A 17,814-nucleotide genomic window follows, 5' to 3' on the forward strand; every position below is an offset into this window, starting at 1 on the left:
GAGTGATAATCTCTAGCTTCATCTGTCCTGTTTCGAGAGTATAATCTGAGCAAATTATTTCTGTTCCACTGACTCGGAATAAATCTCTGGCTCAATCTATATTTTGAATGTCATTACTACTACTTAGTTTTACTTCAAGTTAGGAATAAGATCCTTTACTTTTAATTCCGCTCACTGTAACTCTCAGAGAGATAGGATTACTAGCTTCAATTCTACTTCCGTAATCTCAGAAGATAGATCTCTGCTTCAATCTGCTCCACTGTACCTCAGGGAATAAATTGAAATCTTCGGTCTACTCCACGTAATTCAGGAATAAACCTGTAATAACTAATATGCCTAATGATTAGGATGACATGATCAAAATGAAACAAATGCTCCTAACTAGACATATGTGAATGGTGTTTGCATGAATGCAATTTATTTTTCCGAGAATGATCTCGCTTAGGTTGTCATTACTCGAAGTTTACTAAGGCTTTGTGACTGACGTGCTCAACGCCTTCTCGCTTGACTGACTTTTCTGAAGAACATTTAGCCAGACTGTCCCATTGTAAACCTAAAGTTATATCCACTGGGACGCCAAAATTTGTACCATCATTCTCTCACAGTAATCTAAGGGTAGAAATATGTGGCTTTTCCTCTGTCCTCTTTTATCACAATTCGGGGATATAGGATCTGAACCGTTCTGGTTTCCTACACCATTCTCAAGTGTCGTACCAAAGTCTATGCGCAATGAAGCTCTCTTCTCCGAGGTAACCTCTTCTATTGCCTGATGATCATTGCTTGCTTGTTCATTTAAGCTTTGTAACACGACAGCTTGTCATTTTGTTCAATCAATGTTTAGACAACAAATCTGAAAGGATAGTCTTTAACTTAGACTCTTCCTTCTTAGATATTTCACCCTTTAAACTTGGTATTTCTAAACAATAGTCATGTTTCAGGTCCCTATATTATTTAGAAATTTTCCAGAGTAATGTGCAAAACTTCTTTCCTGAAAGTTTTATTAGTTCGTTAATCATTATTCCTATGCAACATGCTTGCAAAAAGATCATAACAATGGATAAGAATAAAGCTAGTTCTGATCATAACTCGAATAAAACATCAAAGATGGCGAAAGAAGGTTAACAAAGAAGTGGATTGAGAATGTGCGTTTTCACAAAAAGAAAGGAAGAAAGAAAGAAAATAAAAGAATGTATTTCAAGAATACACATAAGAACTAGGTGCCCCAGTTATCGCAGCTTGAGTTCTCTGTACAAACTTTCCGAAGACCCTTCTGAGTTTGACATGTGTTCAGGAGATCTGCAATACTCTGTCCATGTTCCAAGAGTTGCATATCCTTTCTTATTGGTTCAAGTAAAGCAAGATAATCATATGCCCCCGATCAAAATTTGATCCGCTCAAATCCTGATGTTCCAATCCTGCCCAGTACTTGAGTCGCCTTTTCCGGGTTTTCGACTCAAGCCCTCTTTGGTCTCAAAGTGCCTTTTACGGGTTTTCACCTTAGCCTCCCAAAGTTTTTTTTTTAGGAAGCAAAGCGCCCTTCACGGGTTTTCACTTTGGTTCCCCTTTCTTTCAAGTGAAGTATTTCTTGACGGAGTCTGCGTTTACAGGATTTGGTAAACTTTTGCCATCCATCTCGCATAGGATCAAAGCTCCACCAGAAAAGGCTTCTTTACAACATAAGGGCCTTCCCAATTTGCATCATTTTCCTCTAAATCTTTTTGCATAGGAAGAATCTTTTTAGTACCAAGTCCCCTTCACGAAATTCTCGGGGCGAACCTTTTTATTATAGGCTCGCATCATTCGTTTCTGGTACATTTGCCATGGTGAATAGCTCTTAGCCTCTTTTCCTCTATTAGGTTCAACTATCGTACCGAGATTGGATCCAATCGGCTTTATCCAACTGTAACTCAGATAACACCCGTAAGAAGGGATTTCAACTTCAATGGGTAATACTGCCTCCATTCCATAAACCAGAGAAAAAGGCGTTGCCCCAGTAGAAGTTCTAACAGATGTTCGATAGGCAAGGAGAGCAAATGATAATTTCTCATGCCAATCCTTGTAGGTTTCAGTCATTTTCCCCACAATCCTTTTAATGTTTTTATTGGCCGCCTCCACTGCACCATTCATTTTGGGACGATAAGGCGATGAGTTATGATGCTTAATTTTAAATTTGCTACAAACTTCAGCTATTGTGCTATTATTCAAGTTCATCGCATTGTCGGATATGATCCTCTCAGGCATTCCATATCGACAAATGATTTCCTTCTTCAAGAATTTGCTGACTACTGCTTTCGTGACATTTGCATATGAAGCAGCCTCCACCCACTTGGTAAAGTAATCAATTACTACGAAGATGAAGCGATGCCCATTAGAAGCCTTTGGTGATATTGGCCCAATAACATCCATACCCCACATGGAAAACGGCCAAGGAGAGGTCATGACGTGAAGAGGTGAAGGAGGCGCGTGTATTTTGTCTCCGTAAATTTGGCATTTGTGGCACTTCCTGGCATGATCAATACAATCTCCTTCCATGGTGGGCCAATAGTACCCAAATCTCATGATCTGTCTGGCCATCGTGAAACCACTGGCGTGCGTCCACAAATACCCTCATGGACTTCTTCCAAAATTTTCTTGGCTTCCACAGCATCCACACATCTTAACAGTACTTGATCCTTCCTTTTTTATATAACACTTCTCCATCTAAGACATATTCAATGGCTATCTTTCTCAGAGTTCTTTTGTCATTCTCTGTCGCTTGATCAGGGTATTCCCGATTCTTCACATATTGTAGATACTCTGATACCAAGGACAATCATCTTTTCCCTCCTCCTCAATATTGCAGCAATTAGCCGGGGTCTCAGAGATACTCATCTGAACAGGCCTCATTGCCTCAAGTCTATTCACCTGAATCATCGAAGCTAGAGTAGCTAATGCATCAGCCATTTGGTTTTCCTCTCGTGGGAGGTAATAGAAGGTGATATCGTCAAACTCCTCAGCCAATTCAAGAACTAGTTTTCTATAACCGATTAGCTTAGGATCTCTAGTCTCCCACTCCCCTTTGAGTTGGTATATCACCAACGCTAATCCCCGTATACTCTCAGTACTTTAATGTTCCGTTCAATGGCTGCACAATGCCCATAATACATGCTTCATATTCTGCCATGTTATTTGTACAATCGAAGTCCAACTTGCTAGCAACAGGATAATGATCTCCACTTGGGGATACCAAAACTGCCCCAACTCCATTACCCGTAGCATTTGAAGCTCCATCGAAATTTAACTTCCATACGTGATCCATTTGAGGATTTTCTTCAGTATTCGCCACATACATCAAGTCCTCGTTTGGAAAATCAAATTCAAAGATTCATAGTCCTCCAAGGCTCTACTAGCTAGGAAATCAGCTATTGCACTTCCCTTTATGGCCTTCTGCCTGACATATACTATATCAAATTCTGAGAGCAAGATCTGCCATCTAGCCATTCTCCCGTTCAAAGCAGTCGATTCCATCATATACTTTAAAGGATCTAACTTTGAAATCAGCCAAGTCGTGTGATACAACATATACTGCCTCAGTCGTCGGGTTGCCCAGATTAGAGCACAACACAACTTCTCAATTGATGAGTACCCATTTCGCAATCGGTAAATTTCTTACTGAGATAGTATATTGCCCTTTCTTTCTTTCCCGTCTCATCATGTTGGCCCAATACACATCCCATGGAATTCTCCAACACTGTTAGATACAATATCAATGGCCTATCTGAACTTGGAGGTGATAAGACTGGAGTATTAGCCAAGTACTGCTTTATCTTATCGAAAGCCCTCTGACACTCTTCATCCCATTCACCCGGATTATGTTTCTTTAAGAGCCGGAATACTGGATCACATTTCTCTATCAGTTGTGAGATGAACCGAGCAATGTAATTCAGCCTCCCTAAGAAGCCTCGAACCTCCTTCTGAGTGCGCGGGGAGGTAAATCTCGTATTGCCTTTACTTTGTCTGGGTCAACCTCGATCCCCTTTTTGCTAACTATGAAGCCTAATAACTTCCCTGATCTGGCTTCAAACGTGCATTTGGCCGGGTTAAGCTTGAGCTGAAATTTCTTTAATCTCAAAAATAACTTTTCAAGACCTGAACATGCTCTTCTTCCATTCTAGACTTCGCGATCATATCGTCAACATAGACTTCGATCTCCTTGTGCATCATGTCGTGAAACAAATCACCATAGCTCTTTGATATGTTGCTCCCGCATTCTTCAATCCGAAGGGCATTACCTTGTAACAGAATGTTCCCCATAAGGTAATGAATGTGGTTTTCCTCATGTCCCCAGGATGCATCTTTATTTGATTGTATCCAGAGAAACCATCCATGAAAGAAAACAATGAATAGCCCGCCGTGTTATCTACCAAAGTATCAATGTGAGGCAGTGGAAAGTTGTCCTTTGGACTAGCCTTGTTCAAATCCCTATAATCCACACACATTCGTACCTTTCCATCTTTTTTGGGAACAGGGACAATGTTGGCTACCCAATCCGAATACTTGACTTCTTGTAAGAATCCAGCGTCGAATTGTCTTTTGACTTCTTCTCTTATTTTCAACACAATGTCAGGTCTCATTCTCCTGAGCTTCTGTTGAACGGGTTTACAATCTTCCTTTATGGGCAGACGATGCACCACAATGTTAGTACTTAGCCCAGGCATATCTTGGTACGACCACGCGAAAACATCTTTGAACTCTCGGAGCAAATTAATGAGGTCTTGCCTTGTCTTTGCGGTGATTTCAGTTCCAATTTTCACCTCCTTTCCATCCTCTAGGCTTACTATTTCTAATGATTCCCTATGAGGTAGGATATGCTTATCCTCTTGTTCCACCATTCTTAACAAGTCCGGAGATGCATCATAATCTTCGTCATTTTTAAAGTCGTGGATCCCTCTAAACACACTTCTTGCTCAAAAATAGGCTCCGCGTTTGAGCCAGCGTCACTCATGTCATTGATATCTGAAGACCTATAAGGGCATATCAAAGAATATACCAAGAATATTTAAATTTATGAATATGTTTGTGCAAAAGAATTACAAATGAAAGAATTATTTGTAAGACAATCAATCAAATGGAAAATATAAAAGGAAAAAAAAAGTGACTGATCGAGATGAACGTAGACACGTATTTCATTAAAATAATGATACTTAGGCCCAATGCCTATTTCACAAAAGATTTCATATCGTTTCTAGGCCAACAAACAACAGGAATGTTTTGAGCATTACTCTGAATAAGCCCTAAAGACTACAGGGATTTCTTCAGCAGTCCAATTGTTTAGCTCGCTTCCAGGCTCATAAGGGCAGATCTCCAACAAGGCCCTCCTTTCCGTTGCTTCTATGAAGTTGGTATAAACATTTTCCAACATTCTTCCCATGCCGCTACCGGACACTCCACATTCAGAAAGAATAAATCCTCCCGACACAAAAGATGCAGATATGTGGGGAAAGGTTAAAGGCTCACACTTAGCTTCATGTCCATTCAAACGCGCCCTTCTTTTCTCTTGTCTCTTCTCTACTTCTTTCTTTTTCTGCTTCATGTCTGGCTTGTACCCTAAACCAAATCTATCAAACTTTTCCTTCGGCATTGGTGCCTCAATCCTCCCCTGAAGATATTTTCCCAATCCTTTCCCGGGTAAGGCTCCTCTTCCTACCATCAATCGCAATCCCATCTCAGTGGTTCTGGATATTTTCGGTACTGGAATTCTATTTCCCTCCGCAATAAACATCACGTTCACAAATTCTAACGATCGAAAAGAACATTCTAGTGCCTCATCGTTGATGTCCACATAAGGTGCATCGCTAGTCATCATTGCGATAATATCCTCCTCTGCATCTATCGTTACCAACCGATCCTCCGATACCAACTTCACCTTCTGATGTAATGATGAAGGTACTGCCCCTGCTGAGTGTATCCACGGTCTCCCCAATAGACAGTTGTAGGAAGGTTTAATATCCATTACCAAGAAATCCACCTCATAAGCGACTGGGCCAATCCTTAATGGTACCTCAATTCTCCCCATAACCTCCTTTTTTGTTCCATCAAATGCCCTTACTATGCTCTGGCATGCTCTCATGTGCGAACTGTCTATTGGTAATCGACTAAGAGTGGACAAAGGCAATACATTTAGTGCAGATCCATTATCAACCAAGGCCCCCGGGAGTGTGTACCCTTTGCATCGGACAGTAACATGCAGGGCTTTAGTAGAACCTCTTCCTCCGGATGGTATTTTATCATCATTGAAGAAGATAAAATTGTCAGCACCAATATTGTTGATCAACCGATCCAGCTTGTTTACCGAAATATCGTCAGCCACATATGTTTCGTTTAGCACCTTTAAAAGTGCATTCCGATGTACTTCTGAGTTTAGGAGTAAAGCTAATACAGAAACGCGGGCTGGCTGTTTGTGCAGTTGCTCTACAACACTGTATTCACTGTGTTTCAAAAACTTCAAAAACTCCTTTGCCTCCTCTTCTTTTATTGGTTCATTTACCAATGGCTCAACTTCCACTGTTTTCCCTTTCCTCTGTTCTTTCTTCCAATTCTCTTCCCTGGACGACTCTGCTTGAGCGTCATGTCTTTTTCCATTGCGCGTGTAAGAACCTATTTCCTGGTTTCTTTCTGCTTCTTTTCCCAAAATGGTCACATTACACCCGTAATTCCACGGCACCATTTTGTTATCCCTATAAAAGAAATTTGATGGTTTCTGGATTACAATTTTCGGTGTTACCTGAGCCCTAACCTCATTACCCTTAGGGCGTGAGATAATGACCACAGAATGATTTATTTTTGGAGCCTTTGTTCCCAACTCTGTCGCGCATATGCTCCTCATTTCTTTCGCATCTTCATAAAACCTCATCTCCTTGTTATCCATCATGCTTTGAACCAAAGCCTTGAATCCTTCACATTCTTGGATTTCATGCCCTGTTTTATGGTGAAATTCACAATAATTTCCCATCTCATGCCCTTCCTCAGAATCTGAAATAACCAACCCTCTTTTCGCCATTTCTTTCCAGACCCGTTTCAATGGAGTTTTTACTTCAGCAATGTCAGTCTTGACTTCTTCTCCCGTACCTTCGCTAACCATATTCACCCCCTTATCTGCGTGATTAGGTAACGGATTCTTTGCGTTAGGTGAGTCGTCAAGTTTGACAACACCTAAATTGATAAGTCCTTCTACTACCTTCTTGAAGGCAGTACAATTTTCTATCGAGTGCCCAGAAATTCTCGCATGATAATCACATTGCGCGTTCGTATCATACATTTTGGATACGGGGGTTGTAGAGGACTCAAGTAACGAGGAGCAACAACATGTGCATCGAATAAAGTCTGATACAACTCCTTGTATGACATCAGGATTGGCGTGAATTGGGGCTTTTCAGTAATTTGCCTAGCTCCCGACTCTTGTCTTGATGATCCCTGTTGATTAGCAACCACTTTCTTTGGTTGATTCACGGTAATTGACCTACCATAAGCATTCACATTATTCACTTCATTTTCTCTTTTCCTCGGGGTGCCCTCCTATTATTTTTTCCTCCATCTATTTTTCCACTTTTAATGGCATGCTCAATCATTTCACCATTCATGATTATATCCGAGAAGTTTTTTGAAGCGCTTCCCAACATGTGAGTGATGAACGGGGCTTTCAAAGTATTAATAAAAAGCGTCGTCATCTCTTTTTCCAAAAGTGGTGGTTGCACCTGAACCGCCACCTCTCGCCACCTCTGCGCATATTGTCTGAAGCTTTCGTTTGATTTCTTCTCTAAATTTTGCAGAGTTATCCTGTCAGGCATCATTTCTGAGACATGATTGTATTGTCTCAGGAAAGCCTGTGCTAAATCCCTCCAAGTAGCAATTTTAGCTCGGCTCAGCTGATTGTACCACTTTGACGCCGCTCCTGTAAGACTTTCCTGAAAGCAGTGTATTAATAATTGATCATTATTAATATGCCCCGTCATTCTTCTACAAAACATAGTAATATGGGATCCTGGGCAACTAGTCCCGTTATATTTCTCGAATTCCGGCATCTTAAATTTGTAAGGGAGCACCAAGTCCGGAACCAAGCTCAGATCCTTTGCATCTATTCCATAGCTTTCGATGCTTTCTATTGCCCTAAACTTTTCTTCTATCCATTTCCATTTCTCCTCAAATTATTTTGGAAATTCCTCCTTCGCCTTGTCCTTTTCAACCATCTCATCAAGATTTGGGACAGCAATATTATTCGGGCTATCACCGGGATTAAAGCCCGCTCCGGGTTGAAAATTCCTTGGGATTGAAGCATCGCCTTGGAACTGCTGGGGCCTAACCGACACAGAGGGTCTCCGCGGATGCAGCTCAGTCTGTACTTGCGCATGCGGAGGCGTGAAACCTGGAGGATAAAGTGGTTCACCATTGTTTTCTTCTTCACTAACAATCACAGGACCTTTACCCTTATCTACTCCCTTCAATAATTGCGTCATCTTAGCCACCAGATCATTTTGGGACTCCTCCATCTTTTGCACCATGTCACGCTGAATCTTTTCCATTTGCTGTTTCATTTGCGCCTGCAACTGGTCTTGCATTTCTTTTTGAAGTCGCTCTAGCTTCTCCAACCTTTGGTCCATAATTTTTGCCTTAGCTCGGGTGCCGTAACTTTGTTGGTTTTCCAGGTTAACTGAAATGATTTTATTCGATTATGTTTTTTTTTAAAATGGTCATTAATGCATATGATGTGATGCAATGCATGAAAAGAATGCAAAGAAAAAGAGGCACTGATTCTAATTCAACTTTATTAGAAAACTTTACTAGATAAAAAGTTTCTTTACATAAAATAGACTACATATATGGCTTTGCCCTTACACTCAAAGCCTTAACCTTTCTAAGAAGCCAAGCTAATTCTCGGCCCCTGTCCGACTCTAACTCATATTTCAAACTTAATAGATCAGCCTGAACCGCCAGGGTTTGCAGATGATCAGCTACTTCGCGCACTTGAGCCACCGCCTCTCCCATAATATAATCTCTTTCTCTAATCTGCTCTTGAGACCGACGGAATTGTCTTTGCCACTGCTCATTATTTTCTTCCAGAAGCTCTATCCGGATTTCACTATTTTGCAATGCATTCTCTAGCCCTCCTATTTGTCCTTTTAATTCTTCAATTTTGTCTAAGCTCGCCCTTAATTCAACCGTAGCATTATGATTACAGTACTGGTGAAGCGATCTTTCTAGTTCAGTTATCTGAACCTTCAACTCCGTCTTCTCGTCTTGGCAAACTAGTAGACTCTTTCCCAAGGCGACTTCTTGAGTCCGAGTATCCTGAAATTTCTTTTCCCATTGATTAGCTTTCATCTTTTCCTCCTGAATTTCTTGTCGCCATTGTTCTGGCGTTTTACCCAAGCCAGCAGCTCTTACCGACCTACGCAACTTCTTGTAATCTGTCTTCAGGCTGTCCAAATCTTCTTCTGCTTTGTTCTTTCCTTTTCTCAATTTATCGGCCTCTAATCTTTGAATGTCCACATCTAGTCCTAACTGCATTTTTTCTTCCTCTAGTTGTTCTATCTTCTTCCCCAATTCTAAACTCCTTTTTTCAAATTCTTGTTTGATGATTTCTATCTTAGAAGGCAAAACTTGTAAGTGTTCCTCTAAAGATAGAGCAGTTTTTGCATTTGACGCCGGGATGTTGTCGTTGATCCTTTGATCACGCCACTGACTATACTCGGGGGTAATTGTCGGACCCACGGCTAAGATCTTCATTCGACGAGTCTGGTTCCAGGCACTAGATATTTCTCGAACCTTCTTCTTGTAATTGTCCTCCCTATAGGAAAAATCACAATAGGCCAACCCCTGCGTTGCTGGTATGAATTGTCGTGATCTATACTGTCTTGATACGAGTAGAGGAGCATATCCGATAGCTCCCCATATCCCGAGCAGCGAAACCCAGTCAAAATCTCCACATCGGTACAATATCTCATCAGGAATTAACCAAGGAGCCCTCCATTCGATATCTTCATCCTGGAGATTCTGGAGTATCTCTATCCATTTTTCTTCTGAAATATCATCCCGTCTTGGCGTGGCCACCAATTCTCCTAGAGGGGAGTAGCTATCAGAGAATACCCGATAAGAGACCTTTTCGACTTTCCAGAAGTGGCTATGGAACCATGCCAATAAGAGCTACGCGCATCCAATAAACCTTCCCTCCCCTACTTTTCGACACGCATTCAAGGATCTAAAAGTTTCAGCGAGTATTGCCGGAACCGGTGTAACCCCTTTACTAAGCCGATCAAACAAATCAGACACAACCTCGTCTATGTGTCCTAAAGCTTTGGGGAAAACCACTAGTCCATAGATACCTAAAGCGAAGACATCGACCCTTTTCTTTAAGTCAGGATGTACAAGCACCAAATCTCGCAAACTTTTCCAAGGAACACATTTACTGTCGCCCTTCTGTTGGATCCGGGCAGCGACCCACTGCTCGCTCATCCCAGTGATGTTCATTAATTTCTTTAACAACGGAGGGACACAAGCAGCTCTGGAATAAGCCTTGTCGACTTGAATCTTTGGGCACCGAAGCAAGGTCGTATACTCCTCCACAGTAGGCGTCAAATCTACTTTCCCAAAAGTGAAACAACTGTAGGCAGGATTCCAAAACTGAGCAATGGCTCGGAATAAATACTTGTCCACTTTGACACTAAGCAGATAAGGTAGGTCACCGTAGTTACAATAGAACAGCTGCTTGGCCTCGACATCCCATTGATCCCAGACTTCTTTCATTTCTCGAAGGTCATTCTGGATTACACTGATACGGGTAAAATCCCACAATTCTGACACGTACCCTTCGGTAAGACTATCGCCTTTCTCTCGTTGTGTCGTTTCAGCCCATATTCGCACAGCCACATTATCCTCTACTTTATCAAAAACCCCTTTTCCATGATAAGCTTTCTACCCAGAAACTGAACGTAAATCGACACCTCTTTTAGAATGAAGATGCCATGCAATCACAAACAAAGTAAATTAGCATTAAACACAGAATAAGATTTAAAATAAGCGACAATCATTCATTTAGGTAAGCACTAAAATTTGGAGTAGCTCTACCTAGGTCAGTTCCTATGGCTCATTACATGTGATTTGGTTCTAAAGTAGGGTACCTGAACCAGCAGATTCCTCGATCCTCACCCATTATAGGCTCATACGGACCGAGTTCGATTCAGGGGGATACATTTCCCTATGGCCATGCGGAGATGAAAATCTCACGAAGACATAGGTACGGATATATCCCGAAAGCGATTCACTATCCCATGCGGAGGTGAAAACCTCACGAAGGCGTAGCTTCTCACTCCCACTTAAAAAGGGTATGACCAGCGGTCATGCAATGCAATGTGCAGAGGTATAAAATAAAATACAGAACACGATAAAAAAATATAACTCAAAACAAAAGAGATGCAATGAGAGGATCGTAAATTTAAATAGAATTTTCCACTTTCAACAGAAAGACAAGAAATAATCAACACGTGGCTTGACTCTCTTATTGTCCCCAGTGGAGTCGCCAAGCTGTTGACACCATTTTTTAGGATGAAAAATGGGGTTGACTTGGGTTTTGAAAAAAAGAAACGGGAGTCGCCACCAATCCTCTTTTTTTATGAGGTGCGATTGGATCACCTCGAAGAGGGGTTGTTTTTAATAAACGGTTTGATTTTATTAAAACAACAAGTTTGGTCCACGAAATTCAGAAAAACGGGTTCGGGAGTCGGTTACGCACGAGGAAGGATTAGCACCCTCGATACGCCCAAAATTGGTACCTAGTTGATTACTTAATGTCTTAATGTCAAAAATTGAGAACCTTGAAGAATTTTAAAAATACGACCCTTGTATTAAAACGTTGAAAATTTTCAGGAAAAATGGGATATTTCACGTTATTCGAGAAAGAGAATCATATCCAGTAAGTTAGGACACAATGTCTCAAATTCCCGATACGCGGATGAAAAATGCTTATTTAAAAGATATTTTATTATCTTGGTTTTAGAAATAAATCAGACCCAGTAAGTTAGGGCACTATCTTTTCTTAATTCCCGAGATCGTTTAAAAACTTGAGTTTGAAAAGATTCGTGTATTTAGATTTATTATGAAAATCGAAACCCAGTAAGTTAGAGTACGATCCTTTCGAATCTAAATACGAAATATTTTTAAAACAAATTTTGTTATATCGAGTAAAATAAAACACGAAAATCGTAGTAAAAAATGTGAAAGCAAATTACATTGTTGTTATACGTGGTAAAATCATAATACACATAAAAATAAAAATAATACGAGCAATAGCAACAATATAAAATAAATAGAAGTCATACCTACAATCATATAAAATAACAATATATATAAACAAATAAATTAAAACATTCATTCAAATAATAATGAAAATGAAATAAATAAGTAACAAATACAATTAAATATAAAAAGATATATATAGACATAAACTAAAATATGTATATATATAAATTAACAAAATGTATAAAGTATATTTTAATATATAAAAGAAACGATAAATGTGTATATATAAAAATATGTACATATATATGGGTGTATAAAACTATGGAATATGAAAATAATAAAATACATATAAAAGTAAGTATATATATATGTTGAAAAATAAAAGAAAGTATGTATGTACAAATTAAAGTTTAAAAATAATGAAAATATACGTATGTATACAAATAAATACGTTAATTTTGATACATGTAAAAAAATATATTGAAAATGTATATATATATTTATGTAAATTAAGATATACAAAATATGTATGTACGTGCATATAAAAATATATATACTTATAAAATAAAAGGATATGTATGTATATAAATTAATAGTAATATGTGTGTATATACGGATTTATAAAAAAGTATATTTTAAACTATAAAGATTATATATAAATATGTATATATTTAGGAAAATGAAAATATATATATAGATATATAGATATGTACATAAGTTGTAAAATATATAAACTATATAAGTATATATGTTATAAAAACAATGTATGTATATCACAAAAATATACGCATGTATATGTATATATGTGCCGAAAATTTAAATAAAATAAATATAAACAAATAGGTAATAATAATAATAATATAATAATAATAATAATAATAGGACTAAATCAAAACGGAAACAAAATCTCAGGGCTGAAATCAAAAATGAAATAGAGTAAAGGATTAAAATGTGAGGCGCGCGAAAAGGGAAGGACTGAAAAGAGAAATATTCCCTAGTCCTAGAGTGCAACGTTTCAGCGCAAAGGACCATACATGGTCAAAGGACCTGATTGAAACAGAAACAAAACTCGCGGCCCAAATCGAAAAAAATAAAAGGTTTGATTGCATTTCAACGCAAGATGGAGGGACTAAGTGCATAAATTACCCATTAAGGACAAGCATGTGCAAGATTCCCCACTAATGTGCCGTTCATGATTGAAAAAAGACCAAAAATATTTTATATTTTTATTCTTTCACTTTTTGAATTTGCTAGAGGAAAAAGGCTGTGCCTTCTTTCAAACCACCATTTTTTTCAAACACTCAACACTTGGGTTTCTTAACACCTTGAGTGCCACCACGCCACCAAGACCGACGGCCGAGGATGGAAGAAAAACCCCGGCGGCACGGTCACGGCAACTCCGGTGAGTTTCTCCTCTCCTTATTTCTTTTGTTTTTATTTTCGTAAGTAGAAAGAAATAAAAAGAAATCAAACTAGATGTAAAAACACACAAAATAAAGAAACGAAAATTACTTCTCCGATTCAAAGTTTATGTTTTTATTGTTCTTGTGTCCGTAAAAAGAAAGGAAAAGCCCCTTTGCCGGCCATCGACCACCGCACCGGTCGCCGGACGCCGGCGACGACGCCGCCGTTCGCGGTGGCCGGAAAACCAAAAAAGCTCCCTTTTTCTCCTTTTTGCGAATAGAGTCCAGATCTGGGGTTAGAAAAGCCGAAATCCCGGCGAAAAGGGCCAAAATCGAAAGAGACCTTTCGGTTCTTCCTCTTTCCACCGCCGCCGGAAACAGGTAAACTCCTTTTTACTTTTATTTTTTATCTTATATATATGTGTGTTGATTGAATGATAATAAAAAAGAGAAAGAAATACTATAGAAAAATCGAAATAGAACGAAAATAAAGAAAACGAAAAAAAACAAGGTGAATCACCTTCTAAAGCCCCCTTTTTTATTTCTTTCAATTTTTTCAAAAGCCGAATCTTCTCTTTTTTGTTACAAAAGTCCCCCCTCCTTTTTTTTGTTTCTCTTTTTTTCCCCCTCCCTGGTCCGATTTTGCTTGTGGCTTTTATAGCCAAAAATACAATATTCTGTTAATGTTTATTGCTCCATTTTTTGTCCTTTTCCTTTGCTTGTTTGCAGGTGCGGCAAAAGGCATGGTGGTGGCAGACAGCATGGGAGAGTGGGAGTGGTGCTGGTGGCAGACAACATGGGAGAATGGGAAGAGGCAAGTGGGAGTCTAGGGTTTTGGGATTGGGCTTGGATGTTGGGCTAGGTTGATTTTAGGTTTTGGGTTTTATTATTTGGGTTATTTTGTTGGTATGGGCCCGGGCAAAAATGGACTTTTACATATATATATATTATTAATTTGATAATTTTTTCCTTTTATATTTTTCTTGATTTTGGGGCACTTAGATGATTTTTTATAAATTAAAAAGTTTAAATACGGATTTTACCAATTAAGTTCGAAATATAATTAGATTATTTGATAATTTTAAATTTTTAAAATTTTAAAATTAAAATATTTAAAAGATAATATTAAAAAAATTGAAAAAAAAATCAACATTAAATAATAATTATCTAGTTCCTTATTTACTTATCATTTTCTTAATTTCCCATGAATTTTTTATTATGAAATTATAAAATATATTTGAAAAATTAAATCATTAGAAATATTAATGGGACAAGCCTTTTTAAGTCTAACAAAATTGGAAAGTGATTCTTTAAAATATTGAAATTAATTTAAAAGTATTATTCTTTTTATAATGATGATATATAGTAGTACATATATATTTTTTGGCCCAGTTGGCATACGAAAATAAACAATAAATATATCCATTTCTTTAAGCTTCTACGGCATTCTCTTCCTCTTTATAGCATAAATCCTTTTCTTGTTCAGACAAAATATCCTTTTCAACCCTCTTCAGGAAGCTCAGCATCATCTCTAATCCACTTTCATCTGAAAATTTAAAAGAAAAGGGATGAGATTCCATCAATCAAATCAGTATAAGCAATAACCAATGCAACTGTCCCTAAAGCAACAATTTTGCATATATATAGCAATGTAAAAGACAGATGAGAAAATTAAATTCAAAGTTATTATTTCGTGAGGGTAACTTATACATATTATTCTGATTCAAGTGAGAAGATTGAAGAAAAAAAGGGATGAAAGTAGGTACCAAATCGGGGAATAGTGTGGCCCTTTGGGTGATGAATGACAACAGGATCTACACACGATTCCAACAGCTCCAATCCATATGGTTTCAGGAAATCATTCTCTCCTGCATACATTTATAAACCAGTTTTCCTCCATCACAAACAAATTATATATATACTTAATATAGAGTACCATTTATTTTATTAGGTCAAAATTAATATCTTATTTTGGGTTATATTTTTCCGGACTAGCTATCAAAAAAAGTCAGGTCAAGTTAAAAGATGTTCATGGGTTGGGACTTAATAAAATTTTAAGCCTTATAGGTATAAACGTAGCTCGACTAAAAAAAAACTTAGATAATCCATATTAATTTTTAAAATTTTATTTTTTATATTATTTTTAAAAAATATATAATACGTCAAATGTATTAAAAATAAATATTTCTCAAAAAATTTAAATTTTTTTTTAAAAAATTATATTTAAATAAAATTATCAACAAAAATAATAGCAACATAATAATAAAATAGTAACAAAACAGTGGCAAAAAATGAAAAAAAACAGCAGCAAAATAGCATAAATTTTTATTGCAAATTTGGGTCGGATCGATCTGGGCTCAAACCAAAAAACTTTACCTGAAGCTTAGCCTATTTTCTAAATAAAAACTTATTTTTTGGACTTATATTTTCACACAAACTCTAATATTTTTCAGGCACACCTTTCTAAGTCAAGTCTACAAAATGTTATTAATTATAGTAGATTAGACTATTGGTAAGATTAATCAAATTAAAAACACAGCCACCACAAAAAATTACAAAGATTCAATCCAACGTTTAAAACAAGACAGATCACGTGCTGCACATGAAAACTACGCTAGTCCCACAATATGTTATTTTATAAACTTAACAGGGTCCGTTGTTTTTTATTGAATTACTTAATTACAATTTAATATATTAATTTTAATGAAATAAAAAAACGATTATATGTGTATTCCAAACTTTTAGGAAATAAGAAAGAAATTAAAAAGGGTATTATACCTAAAAAGTGAAGAGATGGGCAGTGGATGGGAGAAGAATAAGTGTTTTCTGCCACTGTTTCGTTCTTGAATTTAGCCCCTCCAATTATTATCAAATTCTTTATTTGGGGAACTTTTGTAAGCGCCATACCCTACAATAATGGCCAAATACCCTTATTTACGGCCCTAAAAAAAGGTTTAAATATAATAAAATGAAACCGAAAACATGAAGCGCAATTTTATACGCACCTTCGCCTGCAATCCGGGCAACCCACCCGATAAGATAGCTCCCTGTATGATTACTCAATAGTTTAAAATGAGTTTGTTGTTTGGATGAATAGAAAATAAACTGAAAATCGTAAAAAGTTTCCTTCAAATTCTCGCCAAACAAATAGGAAAACAAACCTGTGAAAAACCTAGGAGGCCATCGAAAGGTCCTTGTTTAATTATAATATCTTCGATATAAGCAAGACATTCATCAAAATTTGTGTAAGTCGTAAATTCCTACAAAATAAAATAGGTAAAAAAGAAGAAGAAGTAAATCCATGTTTGTCTCGATTTGGAAAAACTGACGGAAATAACAAAAACAAAAGGAAAGAAAAACGTGGGATTGTTATTTGATTTATTTATTTTTACCTTATTGAATTGAAACCACTCGTAATAAGGAGGATCGAAGATCCCTTCGACATCGGATTTCCCCTGAGCTGGAAACGGCGCATCTGGGTAAACGATATCTATCTTTTCCAATACCGATTTAGGCCATTTGGTCTCTATCTGTGTCTTGAGAATCGCTCCACTTGTTCTAAATCCATGTAGGCCAAGAAATCTGGGTTTCCTCACAATCCCAGCTTCACTTCCCATTTTCCCTTTACGAAATTTTTCAAAAAGAAAGAAAAACCTGAAGTGTAGCCTAAGTTGCTTTTCTTTTGACGAGGATTTTCAAATTTGGGTTGCTGGAATTTATAGGGCGAAGGTCGAGGAGGTAAGAATCTCACACGCGTCAAGCCGAGTGGAGACGATGGCTAAAACGACTAATCTTGTGTTTCACACCATAATTTGGAAGTCAGAGAGAAAGTGGGGTTGTGGAATATAAAGTTGGTATATATATATATATATGTATGTGTGTGCGGAAGCTTCGTTTTTATAAATTGGTTTATTGAGTTAATTGAGGTCAGAGTTAAAAGATTACTCAGTGCAGTTGGACTAGTATAATTGGAATAATTTCTTTTGCAATTGGATTATAGTTCATAATTTATGGCTGATTGTAGTAGTTAGTTTGAGTAATCGATTCTATTAATTATTTATTTAAAAGTATTAAATATTTATTATTAAATATTTATTTATTTATAATACTATATTACTAAAGATTTAAAACATTTATTATG

General features: G+C 37.4%; 2 protein-coding genes across 2 annotated transcripts; one reads left to right on the top strand and one right to left on the bottom strand.

The window, feature by feature from the left end:
- The first annotated feature begins 13,632 nt into the window (after positions 1-13,632).
- LOC121228904 (uncharacterized) lies at positions 13,633-14,635 on the top strand. Its single transcript, XM_041111926.1, has 3 exons — positions 13,633-13,672; positions 13,832-14,054; positions 14,403-14,635. The coding sequence occupies exons 1-3, from the start codon at positions 13,633-13,635 to the stop codon at positions 14,533-14,535; spliced, it is 396 nt and encodes a 131-aa protein (XP_040967860.1). The 3' UTR covers positions 14,536-14,635.
- Positions 14,636-14,989: 354 nt separating this feature from the next.
- LOC107896989 (esterase AGAP003155) lies at positions 14,990-17,538 on the bottom strand. Its single transcript, XM_016822312.2, has 6 exons — positions 17,066-17,538; positions 16,835-16,933; positions 16,679-16,720; positions 16,452-16,581; positions 15,440-15,541; positions 14,990-15,219 (listed from the first exon to the last, which is right to left on the bottom strand). Exons 1-6 carry the CDS (start codon positions 17,288-17,290, stop codon positions 15,104-15,106), a joined length of 714 nt encoding a protein of 237 aa, XP_016677801.2. The 5' UTR covers positions 17,291-17,538; the 3' UTR covers positions 14,990-15,103.
- Positions 17,539-17,814: the final 276 nt, after the last annotated feature.

The sequence above is a fragment of the Gossypium hirsutum genome, chromosome A05 (genome assembly GCF_007990345.1).
Source record: "Gossypium hirsutum isolate 1008001.06 chromosome A05, Gossypium_hirsutum_v2.1, whole genome shotgun sequence".
In the NCBI taxonomy this organism is placed as follows: domain Eukaryota; kingdom Viridiplantae; phylum Streptophyta; class Magnoliopsida; order Malvales; family Malvaceae; genus Gossypium; species Gossypium hirsutum.

Bases quoted from the DNA above. Each gene is read 5' to 3' on its own strand.
- LOC121228904 (XM_041111926.1), top strand. From the start codon at position 13,633: ATGGAAGAAAAACCCCGGCGGCACGGTCACGGCAACTCCG. The intron at 13,673-13,831 runs GTGAGTTTCTCC...GTCCGTAAAAAG, and splicing joins GCACGGTCACGGCAACTCCG to AAAGGAAAAGCCCCTTTGCC. The intron at 14,055-14,402 runs GTAAACTCCTTT...GCTTGTTTGCAG, and splicing joins TCCACCGCCGCCGGAAACAG to GTGCGGCAAAAGGCATGGTG.
- LOC107896989 (XM_016822312.2), bottom strand. From the start codon at position 17,290: ATGGGAAGTGAAGCTGGGATTGTGAGGAAACCCAGATTTCTTGGCCTA. The intron at 16,934-17,065 runs GTAAAAATAAAT...TTTATTTTGTAG, and splicing joins AGTGGTTTCAATTCAATAAG to GAATTTACGACTTACACAAA. The intron at 15,220-15,439 runs GTACCTACTTTC...TTAAATTTTCAG, and splicing joins CCACACTATTCCCCGATTTG to ATGAAAGTGGATTAGAGATG.